The sequence below is a fragment of the Heterodontus francisci genome, chromosome 30 (assembly GCF_036365525.1).
Source record: "Heterodontus francisci isolate sHetFra1 chromosome 30, sHetFra1.hap1, whole genome shotgun sequence".
In the NCBI taxonomy this organism is placed as follows: domain Eukaryota; kingdom Metazoa; phylum Chordata; class Chondrichthyes; order Heterodontiformes; family Heterodontidae; genus Heterodontus; species Heterodontus francisci.
In genome coordinates this window covers 27,100,768-27,115,927 of record NC_090400.1, presented here as the reverse complement: position 1 = coordinate 27,115,927, position 15,160 = coordinate 27,100,768, and the positions used below count along the sequence as shown (strand labels likewise).

At 45.0% G+C, this 15,160-nt stretch overlaps 1 protein-coding gene across 1 annotated transcript in view; it reads left to right on the top strand.

Moving 5' to 3' along the window:
- The first annotated feature begins 6,536 nt into the window (after positions 1-6,536).
- The window catches only part of LOC137346434 (myeloperoxidase-like), a 45,236-nt gene continuing 36,612 nt past the window's right edge, over positions 6,537-15,160 (top strand). The window contains exon 1 of the mRNA XM_068009884.1: positions 6,537-6,586. Within this exon, the coding sequence (XP_067865985.1) occupies positions 6,552-6,586 (35 nt within the window). The 5' untranslated portion in view covers positions 6,537-6,551. The remainder of the gene's footprint in view (positions 6,587-15,160) is intronic.

Genomic DNA, 15,160 nt, shown 5'->3' with positions numbered 1-15,160 from the left:
ATACTGCTAACTTGAGTAGCCAGAAAAGGCTGCAGGTCCCTGCTGTCACTGGGAGCGGCTGTGCTATTAAATAGTTTAAGTGTCGGCAACAGATTCAAAGAATTTGAAAGTTGCAGGAGGTGAGTGATAAACGTCTGCCCAGCAGTATGTTTTAGGATAGTGTAATCACATTTACTTTTTAGATTGAAGCTCATTTTGGGTTAGTATGAAAGAAAATTCATCTGTCCTTCTTTTAGAGACAGGTAACGTTTAAACATGATTCTCTTTGGTGTCACCGAAAGAAACGAGCACTACAGTTGGAGTCACGCTGCCAGATTCACCCTCAGTTACTGGCCGGTGAAAAAAAAACTTTGGGTTTGACTTTTCCCATTATCCCACAGTGAAACTGCATCCTTAAGATGTGTGAGTTAATACTGTGATTGCCCAGAGGTGGGGGCAGTGCCGATGGTCTCTCGAGATGTGGTTTCACTGTATGTAATTTTTTTTATTCTTTCATGGGTTGTTACTTTGGCAGGAAGAATAAAAAAGCAGAGTATTACTTTAATGGAGTATGACTGCAGCATTCCAAGGTGCAGCGGGATCTATGTGTTCTAGTGCATGAGTCACAAAAAGTTAGTATGCAGGTACAGCAAGTAATAAAGAAGGCAAATGGATGCTATCCTTCATTACCAGAGGAATTGAAAATAAAAGTAAGGATGTTATGCTTCAGTTATACAGGGCATTGGTGAAACCATATCTCGAATACTGTGTGTAGTTGTCGTCTCCTTACTTAAGGAAGGATGTGAATGCATTGGAGACGGTTCAGAGGAGGTTTACTAGATTGATACCTGGAATGAGCAGGTTGTCTTATGAGGAAAGGGTGGACAGACTGGACTTGTTTTCACTGGAGTTTGGAAGAGTGAGGGGAGACTTGATTGAAGTTTATAAGATCCTGAACGGTCTCGACATGGTGCGTTTGGAGAGGATGTTTCCTGTTGCGGGTGAGTCCAGAACTAGGGGGCACTGTTTTAAAATTAGATGTCGCCCTTTTAGGATAGAGATGACAATTTTTTTCTCAGAGGGTTGTGCGACTTTGAAAATCTCTGCCTCAGAATGTGGTGAAGGCGGGGTCATTGAATATTTTTCAGGTAGAGGTAGATAGATTCTTGTTAGACAAGGGAATCCAAGGTTATCGGGGTTCGATGGGAGTGTGGAATTCGAGACACAAACAGATCAGCCATGATCTTATTGAATGATGGAGGCTCAAGGGGCTGAATGGCCTACTTCTGCTCCTTATTCGTATGTTCATATGTTTATATGTGGGCATCGCTGGCAAGGCCAGCATTTGTTGCCCATCCCTAATTGCCCTTGACAACTGAATGGCTTGCTAGGCCATTTCAGAGGGCAGTTAAGAGTCACATGTAGGTCAGACCAAGTAAGGATGGCAGATTTCCTTCCCTTAAGGACTTTAGTTGCCATGCTCAGTTTGTATTATAGTTCCTTTAGTTGTCGTTAGTTTTTGTCCCTGGATTACCCTAACCACCTTACACTCCATGATTCCATTTAATTGTCTAGCCCCGAGTGCATCATTAACTACTGACTGTGTTTCTATATTCTGACACTTGCCTTTTACATTTCAGTTGAAAGTTTTCTAAACTGCCATTTATATTATTTCTTTATTTTAACTTGGATTTGACAAAGACCAGTGTGGTTGAGATAGGACATGCCTGTCTTGCTCTCTCTATCATAGAAACCTAGATACTCTATCATTAATGCTGCATACACTGGCTATACTGATGCTGGGACTAGGTGCTAGATTTGTGACTGGATCCTGGGTTGGTGTGACAAGGTGAGTGGGTGAGAGATTGATTGAGAAACTAGGTGCTGGGTTGGATTGGACTAGGTGCTAAGTTGGTGATGTGACCTTTTTTTTATTCTTGGGATGTGAGCATTGTTGGAAAGGCCAACATTTCTTGCCCATCCCTAACTGCCCTTGAGAAGGTGGTAGTTTGATACAACTGAGTGGCTTGCTGAGCCATTTCAGAGGGCATTTAAAGTCAACCACATTGCTGTGAGTCTGGAGTCACATATAGGCCAGACCAGGTAAGGACAGCAGATTTCCTTCCCTAAAGGGCATTAGTGAACCAGATGGGTTTTTACGACAATCGTGATAGTTTCATGGCACCATTACTGAGACTAGCTTTTTTAAAATTCCGGATTTCTATGAATTGAATTTAAATTCCACCAGCTACCGTAGTGAGATTGAATTTGTGTCTCAGGTGCGTAAGTCCAGGCCTCTGGATTACTAGTCCAGTGACATTATCACTACCCTGCCATAACCCTGGATGTTGTTGGGTTGGTGTGACTGGGTGCTGGGTTGGTGATGTAACTGTGCTCTGGTGTAATGCTATGACTGAATGTGCAGTTGATGTAACTCAATGCTGGGTTGGTGCTGTTACTGTAACTCTCTGCGATCCCTCTGTGTGCAGCTTGGTGTGCTTCTATCTCTGCACTGTCAGTCTGTCTTACACACTGAATATGTTTCTTTCAGAATGGTGCACATGTGGTTGCTGAGCATGTTCCTCACTGGATTTTACGTGCCTCGGACTGGTGGTGTTTGCACGGGTAAGAGGCTGACTCTTCCAATATGTCTTGTAATGTCACAGAGTAGGAGAGACATTGGTACCGTCACCTGAAGCAAATTTAATTAGAGTGAGTCGGAATGAAAAAACTAGCCTGGAACAGATGCCCAGTTAAATCAAACCAGAGGAAGTAACAATGCTGAGAATGTATTACAAGATTCACGTATTTGTATCGAACTTTGGTTAGACCACATTTGGCATACTGTACACAGTTCTGGTTTCCATATTATAAAAAGGATATGGAGGCAATGCAGAAGGCCAAAAAAATTCACTCGGGTGATAGCAGAACTGAGGATATACTTAACTAAAAAGGCTGAACAGGCTGCGTCTCTTTTCTCTAGAAAAGAGAAGACTGAGGTGTGACCTAATAGAGGTCTTTAAAATTATGATGGAGTTTAATAGGGTAAAAGTAGAGAAGATATTTCCACTTGTTGGGGAGGCAAAATCTACAGATCATAAATATTAGATAGTCACCAATAAATTCAACAGGGAATTCAGGAGATACTTCTTTGCCCAATGAGTGCTAAGAATGTGGAACTTGTAAGCAGCAGTGAGGTGAATGGCATAGATGCATTTAAGAGGAACAAGACAAGGCACGTGAAGGAAAACGGAACAGTAGGATATGCTGATAGGGTTAGCTGAAGAGGGGTGGGAGAAGGCTGGTTTGGAGCATAAATGCTGGCATAGACCAGCTAGCAATAAATGGAAAGAAGTGAAACACTCAAATTACGTTTTGAAAATTCTTTTGCATACTGTTGTGCTTTATTAATAAAGCAAGGAGATAGTATTAAAAACAATTTGTCACATAAAAATATATAAAAATTATACACATTGCAAAAAACAAGCATTTATCTGTACAATTGTCTTTTCTGTGTTTGAAATCTCTCCAGCAATGTTGGTCCTCCGGAGGCCTGGCCCTCTTTCAAGCACTTGGTCATTTGAGTTTATTGAGCTTCTCACACCTATCCCTGTGTCAGTTCACTTGAATGGCTCCAACTTCCAGAAAACCAATGTCAGTCTTCTGAAACAAAGAAGCAAAGTCGTGTTTTGGAACAGGAGAGGAAAAGAAGGAGCAGAGGGGTTTGATTGCATAATGCACCAGGATTTTAAATGGTTGAGAGCAGTACTGACCATGTACGATATTAAGCTCTTCTTCTATCACCTTTGCCTCCATGCCCACATCTTTGTCCAGCAGCCTTTCCCCTGCACAGTGGACCCTTTCCTCTGATCTCTGACCTTCTCTAGATCTTTTCACTGGGAACTGGTGTCGTGATGTTGACTGTCTCAATTTCTCGTCTCCCTTCACACACTCTAATCACTCTCCCTCTGAACTTGCGGCACTCCATTCTCTCAGATCCAACCTTGACGTTGTTAAACCTGCTGACAAGGGTGGTGCTGTTCTCGTTTTGGCAAATTAACCTCTGCCTTGCAGAAGCGGAATGCCAACTTTCTGACACTTCCTGCTACCTCCCCTGGGACCATGACCCCCACCACTGAACATCAAATCATAGTTTCCAAGACAGTCACTGACCCCAAGTCTTCTGGAGATGCTCCCTCCATTATCCCAACTTCATAGTCCCGCAATCCTGTATTGTCTGCTTTTCTACATCCTTCCCAAGAACCAAAAACAGGACTGCCCGATAGACCCATCGTTTCAGCCTATTCTTGCCCCACATAACTGATTCCTTCCTATCTCAACTCTTTTTTTCCTCCCCTTGTCTGTTCTCTTCCACCTACATCCACGTCTCTTCTGACACCTTCTAACCGTCTCCTTTTAACCAAGACTATCCAATCTCTTTACACCTCCCTCCCCTATCAAGATGACCTGAGGGTTGTCCGCTTCTTCCTTGATCGGAGGCTCAACTAGTCCCCATCCACCCTTCTCCGTCTGGCTGAACTTGTTCTTACATTGAACTTCTTCTTTGACTCCACTCACTTCTTCCAAATATGGGAACTTCTATGGGTCCTAGCTATGCCTGCCTTTTCACAGGATATGTGGAACATTCTTTGTCCAGTCCCACTCAGGCCGGCTCCCTGACTTTTTTTCTGGTACATTAATAACTGTATTGGTGCTGTTTCCTGCACTCACCCCAAACTCGAAAATGTCATCAATTTTATTTCTACTTTCCACACTTACTTTGCTTTCACATGAACCATTACTGATTCTTTGCTTCCCTTTCTTGACTTCTCTATATCCATTTCGGAAGATACGCTATCAACCATCATCCACTACAAGTTACCACAGCTACATTGACCCCCATCCTGCTTCCTGTAAGGGCTCTATTCCATTCTCCCAATTTCTCTGTCTTTGTCACATCTGTTTTTATGATTCCACCTTCCATATCAGTGCTCCCGATATGTCTTGCTATTTCCTCAACCAAGGAATCCACCACCCATCATGGTTAACAGCACGCTCGACTGTGTCCATTCAATTTCCTTCTGCTCTCACGCACTTCTCTTCTCTCCCAGAACCACAATTGGGTTCCCCTTGTTCTCACCTTCCACTCCACCGATCTCCACATTCAGTGGATCATTCTCCACCACCTCCAGCTTAATGCCACCACATCTGCACCTCCTCTCCTTGTTCAGCTTTTCTGCGACACCCTTTTCCACTCCTCAATCCCTCCCCTCCCCTACGGCACCTTTTCACCCAAGCTCAGGAGATGCAACACCTGCCCCTTTACATCCTCGCTTCCCACCATTCAAAGCCTCAAGCATTCCTTCCAGGAAAAACAGCGATTTGCGTGTACTTCTTTCAATTTATATTCACTGCTCACATTGCTGTCGTCTCTACATTGGGGAGACGAAACTCAGATTGGGTGACCAGGTTGTGGAACACCTCCATTCAGTCCAAAAGCATGAACCCAAGCTTCCAATTGCCTGTTGTTTTAATTTCCAGCCCACTCCCACTTTGACCTTTATGTCCTTGGCCTCCTACACTGTTCCAGTGAAGCTCAATGTAAGCTCAAGGAACAGCCTCTCTTCTTTGACTAGGCACATTACAAACTTTCAGAGCCAACATTGAGTTTAACAATTTCAGATTATAATCACTGCTCCCATTTATTCGGATAGCAGCAGTTGGTAAAGATTCTGCTTTTCCCATTTACACCTCCTCTAGACACATTTTTCATGTATTCACTGGTCCAATTACCATCTCCTTTTGCCTTACACCATCATCTCTTTTGTCATTTCACCTTTTTTTCCTTCTACCCTATCACAGACCTTCCCTTTTGTTCTTTCCTGCTTTCTCCCCTTTCCTTGTCTCTGTCTTTGTTTAAAGCCTGTCTCATTTCTAACTTTCCCAGATCTGATGAAAGGCCACTTTATCTGAAAAGTTAACTCTGTTTCTCTCTCCAAAGATGCTGCTTGACCTGCTGAGTATTTCCAGCATTTTCTGTTTTTATTTGCATAGTTTCTGTTTATTAACTGTGCCTCTCCCCTCCTCCATCCACCTATGGAAAAGGATACAGGGGAATCATTGGCAGTAGTGGGGGCAGTTGTGATTTTCTTTTTACAGAATAAAACAGAGTCTCAAGACCAGGAATAGTCTCACTCTCAGTCTCTGCTCTAGAAATGGCATTATTCTCAGTGTCTGCTCCAGGAATTGTTTTATTCCTGGTCTCAGTTCCTGTTTTAGGCCCCAGACTTGCCACTCCCAGTTGTCAGATAACAGGAAAAAAATTCCTGCTTCAGCTTGCAAATTGTATCCTACTCCATCCCATTCCAATTGTCACTTCATCAAACTGCTCTGGTTTTCTCTAGGGCTTCATTTCCTATTCATCTGCTATAGAAGATCTATTAGTTTTTAGATAATCATGTTTCTCAGTTGACAGTGTGGCTGAAGCTGCTGGTATTCGTCCTGTGTGTACAGGTTCTGAGGAAGCCCTGGGCTGTCCATTCATACACAGTGCAGTACAGGAAGCGATCAACATGGTAGACAGAGCATATAAAGAGACCAGAGATGGGTGAGTAATTTTTTTTTATTTATTCGTTTGGGGGATGTGGGCATCACTGGCCAGGCCAGCATTATTGCCCATCCTAATTGCCCTTGAGAAGGTACCTTCTTGAACTGCTGCAGTCCATGTGGGGTAGGTACACCCACAGTGCTGTTAGGAAGGGAGTTCCAGCATTTTGACCCAGCGACATTGAAGCAATGGTGTTACGAGCAGGCAGTTAATTTAGTTATTTTCTCTCTGATCAAATTTCCCTGTTTTTTCAACCACGTGTCCGTAACTAGATTAGTGATTGAATTTCTTTTTCTCCCTTTAACCCTAATAGTAAATGACCACTTCAACAACACAGACTTTAAAGTTAAAACAAAGAAGTAGGGTTTATTAACACACTCTTAAACTTGGGAAGGGGGTTTAACTTCACCACACCCACTTATAAACATTCAGGGAAAGGTTAAAGGCATAAAGAAGGCAAGGACATTTACTAAATAGAAATATAAACGAACAAGAATTTCAGTTAAAAGTAATGTCCAGTTATATTATCAAATTAAATAATCCAAAATTTGCAGATCACCGATTATAAATGCCGAATAAGGGAGGAGCTGTTGGAGATATCTCTTCTCTTGCAAATTTCTTTTTCTTTGCACTCTCAAAGATAATAATGGAGACCGCTAAATTGCTAAATTCACCTTATTTTTGTCGGAGAGGAAACGGGTTCAAATCAGACCTTTTCTGCTGTTACTACATCTTGTCTTCGGGTTGGTTTGTTTTTTGCTGGATTTTTCAAAGTGTGGCTTCTCTTTAATTTTTCTTGTTGAAAAGGCCTTACAGAGAAAAGTCAATGCAGCTTGAAGACAGGTTGTGACTTCTTGCAGGGAGATGTGTCTCCAGCACCTGGCAGCTGTATAATGGATAATAGGATGTGGCTGATGGCCACATGAGTGCAGTCTATGAACGTTAAAACCTATGGTTCTCCGGCAATGGTGCCGAAACCGATGGTCCTCTGGGCCTGGCTGTGAGAGTCCGTCCTGAAGCGGATATCCTCACTGGCCTTCCGGTGCAGGGCATTGGTGATCACCCTGAGGCAGTGGTGCACAGCTGACTATGTGACCCCACAAAGGTCTTTGGTGGGCCCCTGGAAAGCTGCACAGGCATCAAGCATGAGAACCACTGCCACTATGAGGAACAAAGGCATGGGATGTCCACCGAAGTCCGTGGGCCGCAGGTCATCTTTGAGCAGGGCACAGAGACGTGTCACCACCCTCTCTAAATGTGGAATCTCCTCTGACACTGGTGCTCTGACATCCGATGGCATGTCATGTGGGGCCTGTAGATGCACAGCAAACGTAATGGCGAGCTCCCCTTGGGGGCTGCTGCTCACGACGGGGGGCCTCTACGTGGATCGCACCTGCCTGTTGATTTTGTCTCTGGCACATATGGATCCTCAGGAGCAGAGGATCACACAAGGGTGGATGAGCCATACCTATTTCCATGTGATAAACAAAGTTGAACCCTTCATTAATTCGAAGGTTCCTAACAGGACAGGTATAGGCGTTGACGGGTACTTGAGGTGCTTTCCTGGATCAATTATGTGGCGTGCCATGGATTTGCTCATCTTGGCCAACACTCAGAGTGGCACAGCATGACCAAATTAAGATCCTACCAGCTGAATCGATTGCCCCCACCATCCATTTAACCTTAATGCTGCTGCCCTTTCTGGCACCCTCCCACACACAGGGTGACTAGAGTGCCATTGCTCCTTCACAAACACAAAGAAACGCAGAGCATACACTGTTTACGGAGGGATGATGCACAGTACCTCCCTTCATGCCTGCAGAGCTTTCCCTCCAGTAACCCCAGACCCCCTCCCACCTCCCTTTAAGAATGCAGAACTGAGACCTCTGTAATCTCCGCCCCTTTCAGTATGCAGAGTATGACTGCTGAAAACGGAACTTACCTTCCGTTGCAAAACCTTCTGCCTCTGAGGACCCGCCGGCTTTGCTTTTCATGAACGGGACAGCACGTGACGGCTGCCTGTTCAAAGTAAAATCTGGATATGTGCAGGAGAGGCAGCGGGCTGCATAATCTGCAGAGGTAAGTACCGTTTACATATGTTAATTGGGGTGCCACTGCTGAGAGACGGGGGTGGGGGCTGCACCGAGGTCCCCCGCCGCCGGTAATTTGTGGCAGGCCCTTCTCGACGTCACGGGTCAAGGCGGGCATCTCCCCCCAGAATTTTACCGGCCTCTGCACTGCAACCTGCGGCATTGAGGGGCTGGTAAAATTCAGGCCTCTGTCCCATTCTGTTGTAGTTACCCACATCACTATCCTGCTCTGATGCCCTGACCCCTCTCTTTGGATTTCTAAATGTCCCTTTACCCAAACCTTCCCCTCCGCCCCCCGCCCCCCCAATTCCCGGTTAGTTTAAAGCCCTGTCCACAGCCCTAGTTACGCGATTGGCCAGGACACTTGTTCCAGCCCGGTTCAAGTGAAGCCCATCCTAACGGAATAGCTCCCTCTTCCCTGAGTACTGATGCCAGTGCCCCAATAACCAAAACCCCTTCTTCCCACACCACTCTTTGAACCACGCATTTAGTTCACTGATCTTCTTGCCCCTGTACCAATTTGCATGTGGCTCAGGTAACAATCCAGGGTTGATTACCTTTCATGTTCTGCATTTTAGTTTGGAGCCTAACTCCTCAAATTCTCTAAGCAGAACATCATTTCTGGTTCTACCAATGTCATTGGTTCCCACATGCACCACAACAACTGGATCCTCCGCCTCCTAATCCAGGTTACTCTTCAGTCGCGAGGAGATGTCCTTAACCCTTGGCACTTGGCAGGCAACACAGCCATCGGAGCTCCCGGTCACAGCTACAGAGAACAATATCTAACCCCCTGACTATACTGTCTCCTATCACTACCACATTCCTCTTCACTCCCCCCACTGGAATGGCATCTTTCACCATGGTGCCACGGTCAGTCCACTCATCCATCTTGCAGTCCTTCTCTTCATCCACATAGGTAGCAAGAACCTCGTACCAGTTGGACAAGGTCAGGCGCTGAGGCTCCTCCATCACTACATGCTGATTCCCCCTACCTGCCTCACTCACAGTCACACCCTCTTGTCCCTGACCATCGGACATCTCTAATGTTCTCTCTATTCTAAGGTGTGTGACTGCTTCCAAGGTAACTCTCCAACTCTCTGATGCTCCGCAATGTCAGGAACTCAGTCTCCATCTCAGCAATTCTGAGCTCAAGTCGTGTAAGCTGTAGACACTTACAGCAGACATGGTTATCTGGAATTGCAGTGCATTCCACAGTTGCAGCACACTGCTGGCCCTGCCATCTCTGTACAACCTAATTTTTTAATTAGTCAATTAGTTAATAATTCAAGTTGAAGTAATGGCAAGTTTTTTTTTTATTCATTCATGGGATGTAGGCGTCACTGGCCAGGCCAGCAATTATTGCCCATCCCTAATTGCCCTTGAGAAGGTGGTGATGAGCTGCCTTCTTGAACTGCTGCAGTCCATGCGAGGTAGGTACACCCACTGTGCTGTTAGGAAGGGAGTTCTAGGATTTTGACCTGGCGACAGTGAAGGAACGGCGATATAGTTCCAAGTCAGGATGGTGTGTGACTTGGAGGGGAACTTGCAGGTGGTGGTGTTCTCATGTATTTTCTGCCCTTGTCCTTCTAGTTGGTAGAGGTCGCGGGTTTGGAAGGTGCTGTCTAAGGAGCCCTGGTGCATTGTTGCAGTGCATCTTGTAGATGATACACACTGCTGCCACTGTGCATCGGTGGTGGAGGGAGTGAAGGTTTGTGGATGGGTTGCTAATCAAGTGGGCAACTTTGTCTTGGATGGTGTCGAGCTTCTTGAGTGTTGTTGGAGCTGCACCCATCCAGGCAAGTGGAGAGTATTCCATCACACTCCTGACTTGTGCCTTGTAGATGGTGGACAGGCTTTGGGGAGTCAGGAGGCGAGTTACTTGCCTCAGGATTCCTAGCCTCTGACCTGCTGTTGTATCCACAGTATTTATATGGCTACTCTAGTTCAGTTTCTGGTCAATGGTAGCCCCTAGGATGTTGATAGTGGGGGATTCAGCGATGGTAATGCCGTTGAATGTCAAGGGGAGATGGTTAGATTCTCTCTTGTTGGAGATGGTCATTGCCTGGCACTTGTGTGGCGCGAATGTTACTTGCCACTTATCAGCCCAAGCCTGGATATTGTCCAGGTCTTGCTGCGTTTCTACACAGACAGCTTCAGTATCTGAGGAGTCACGAATGGTGCTGAACATTGTGCAATCATCAGCGAACATCCCCACTTCTGACCATATGATTGAAGGAAGGTCACATTGATGAAGCAGCTGAAGATGGTTGGGCCTAGGACACTACCCTGAGGAAGTCCTGCAGTGATGTCCTGGAGCTCAGATGATTGACCTCCAACAACCACAATCATCTTCCTTTGTGCTAGGTATGACCCTAGCCTTGGAGTCAAAGAAAGAAGAGACAGCAACTGCTGGAGGTTGAAAAAAATAGGAAAAGGAGCCCCTCTTTCCCCCTCTGCACCAAATTCTCACATGCACCAAATTTCCAAATTCACTCTGACAAATATCTGTCACTCAAGCAACTGTATCTTTTCAACTGCGTCCCCTGCTGATGGCCCATGGTGCCTCATGGATGCCCAGCTTTGAGTTGCTAGATCTGTTCAAAATTATTTCAGTACCACTGGCCTCAGACTGGAGCCAGTTACACTAAACTAACTAGTTTAATATTTAAATACACTCGTTAAATCCAATGCTGCTACTCACAGATGAAGAGGAGAGGGCTTAGAAGTGAGGGTTAATCACCTGCTGCTGTGTTTCTCTTTAAGGTGTGCTGCTTTGAAGGTATACTGTGTTTAATTGTGTTACTCTGTTCTGACATCCGTTTCACTATTTGATATCACTATGAATTTTCAGTCTGATTTCTATGGAACTTATAATTTAATACATGACTGCAAATCAACACCCAGTGTCAGAGCATGGTTGTGGGAGGGAACTGGGGAGTGGGAAGGAATGAGTGGATGTTTTTCCTGGGAAACAATGTGTGGGGATCTAAGAGTCAGGGAGTATTTGGAAGTCACAGTTTAAGGCCTGGAACATTCATGCAGAATGAGAGGAAGCTCCAACAATGTAACAATCTCTCAGTGCTGTATTGAAGTTTCAACCCAGATTATGGCCGGAATCACCTTCTGCTACCGTTGAGGTTGGCGGCAGGTGAAGGAAGTGGCGCCCAGCCTGTACCGGCTGCATGTCGATGAGCTGCTGCAATCTTCTGTGCGGCGGCTCATTTGAATGATCTGATATTTAGTATGTTTTCTATTATCTGGTATATAAGGTTGTTTGATTTCTGTTGTACTACTTGTTAGCTTTTATTCTTTCTGTTCTGTTAACTGCTATCTTTTATCTGCTGCATTTCACTTATTATGTGCTTTCTATTACGATGGGCTGAAGGGAAGTACTCAACAGGATGCCCAGTGATAAGTGTTAGGACCATTATTTTTTATTAATTTACATCAATTACGCTTAGAAACCCAGTGCAAATTGGCCAAGTCTGCAGATGGCACTAAAACAGAACAGACATTGGAACTGGATAAGGCAGCTGAGAAATTACAGAATGCGTTGAACAAAATATCCAGATGGACAGAAAAGTGGCAGATGAAATGCATTACAGACTAGTATATAGGAAGGAAAATTGGGCAAGACACTCCATGAAGAGACTTCAAGATAGCTAAGGTTAAATTTGAAAGACACTTTGTAGTCTTAACAGACTAAACGTCATTCAATGAAGAGAAGTAATCAACAAAGCCAATGCAATGTTAAATTATTTACCTACAATAGAACGCAGATCAAAGTTATGATAGCCTGCACAGTACTGTCGACCCTGCAAAGTTCTCCTTACTAACATCTGGGGGCTTGTGCCAAAGTTGGGGGAGCTGTCCCACAGACTAGTCAAGCAACAGCCTGACATAGTCATACTCACAGAATCATACCTTACAGACAATGTCCCAGACATGGCCATGGGTGGGGGACTTCAATGTCCATCACTAAGAGTGGCTCGGTAGCACCACTACTGACCGAGCTGGCCGAGTCCTAAAGGACATAGCTGCTAGACTGGGTCTGCGGTAGGTGGGAGGTGAGGGGGACTAACACGAGGGAAAAACATACTTGACCTTGTCCTCACCAATCTGCCTGCCGCAGATGCTTCTGTCCATGACTGTATTAGTAGGAGTGACCACCGTGCAGTCCTTGTGGAGACGAAATCCCGCCTTCACATTGAAGATACCGTCCATCGTGTTGTGTGTCACTATCACTGTGCTAAATGGGATAGATTTTGAACAGATCTAGCAATGCAAAACTGGGCATCCATGAGGCGCTGTGGGCCATCAGCAGCAGCAGAATTGTACTCAACCACAATCTGTAACCTCATGGCCCAGTATATCCCCCACTCTACCATTACCATCAATCCAGGAGGCCAACCCTGGTTCAATGAAGAGTGCAGGAGGGCATGCCAGGAGCAGCACTAGGCATACCTCAAAATGAGGTGTCAACCTGGTGAAGCTACAACACAGGACTATCTGCATTCCAAACTGCGTAAGCAGCATGCGATAGACAGAGCTAAGCGATCCCATAACCAACGGATCAGGTCTAAGCTCTGCAGTCCTGCCACATCCTGCCTTGAATGGTGGTGGACAATTAAACAACTAACTGGAGGAGGTGGCTCCACAAATATCCCCATCCTTAATCATGGGGGAGGCCAGCACATCAGTGCGAAAGATAAGGCATTTGCAACAATCTTCAGCCAGAAGTGCTGAGTTGATGATCCATCTCAGACCCCTCCTGAAGTCCCCAGCATCACAGATGCCAGACTTCAGCCAATTCGATTCACTCCGTGTGATATCAAGAAACGACTGAAGGCACTGGATACTGCAAAGGCTATGGGCCCTGACAATATTCTGGCAATAGTACCGAAGACCTGTGCTCCAGAACTTGCCACACCCCTAGCCAAGCTGTTCCAGTACAACTACAACACTGTCATCTACCCTGCAATGTGGAAAATTGCCCAGGTATGTCCTGTACACAAAAAGCAGGACAAGTCCAACCTGGCCAATTACCACCCCAGTAAAGTGGTGGAAGGTGTCATCAACAGTGCCATCAAGCAGCACCTGCTCAGTGACGCTCAGTTTGGGTTCCGCCAGGGCCACTCAGCTCCTGACCTCGTTACAGCCTTGGTTCAAACATGGACAAAAGAGCTGAACTCAAGAGGTGAGGTGAGAGTGACTCGGTCAAGGCAGCATTTGACCGAGTATGGCATAAAGGAGCCCTAGCAAAACTGAGGTTAATGTGAATCGGGGGAAAACCCTCCGCTGGCTGTTCCTTCACTGTCTCTGGGTCAAAATCCTGGAACTCCCTTCCTAACAGCACTGTGGATGTACCTACCCCAAATGGACTGCAGCGGTTCAAGAAGGCAGCTCACCGCCACCTTCTCAAGGGCAATTAGGGATGGGCAGTAAATGCTGACCTGGCCAGTGACGCCTATATCCCATGAATGAATAAAAAAAAAAGTACTTTGGCCACATCACACCTTGAGTATTCTGTCCATTTTTGGTCATTGAGTCACAAGGCAGATATTCAAGATTTGTAAACAGTATAGAGAGGAGCCATGAGACTCCTCCTCAGTGTCAGGAGTCTAAGTTATGAGGAAAGACTGGAGAAACTTGGACTGTTCATTCTTGAAAGGAGGCATTTGAGAGGTGATCTTATAGAGGTGTATCAGATCATTAGGAGAACAGAAAAGGTAGATCTGGAATATTACATGAAATTAAATTGAAAGAACGACAGTGGTACACAGATTTAAACTCCTAAGTGATAACTTTAGGACTGATATCAGGAAATTCTTCTGCACAAAAACAAGTAATCAACATATGGGATGGAGTCGGTGGTAAAGTGGTGGTGAAAGTCCTGGAATCATTTAATAGCCAACTGGATGCTGCAAGGAGAGGAAAGAACTTTAAGGTCATTCTGAATCAATGAAGCAAGATGGGCCAAAAGGCCTTCCTCATCTGTAATTGTTTTGTGATCTGTTATTTGCTATCTGTTAACTGATATTTGTTATGGTATCTTTATTTTATTCTTTTTTCCTGTATTGAGCAGCTTGGAATGCTACTTTTTATTAAAAGTGTTATATAAGTCAAGATCTTTGGAAAGTAAGTTGTGAGGTGGATACAAATAGTGTGAAAAGAGATATAGATAGGTTAAGTGAGTGGGCAAAAATTTGGCAGATGGAGTATAATGTGGGAAAATGCGAGGCTGTCCACTTTGGCAGCAAGAATAGAAAAGTAGAATATTATTTAAATGGAGGGAGACTGCAGAATGCTGCATGACAAAAAGTTAGCACGCAGGTACAGCAGGTAATTAGTAAGGCAAATGGAATAAAAGCAAAATACTGCGGATGCTGGAAATCTGAAACAAAAACAAGAAATGCTGGATTCACTCAGCAGGTCTGGCAGCATCTGTGGAAAGAGAAGCAGAGTTAACGTTTCGGGTCAG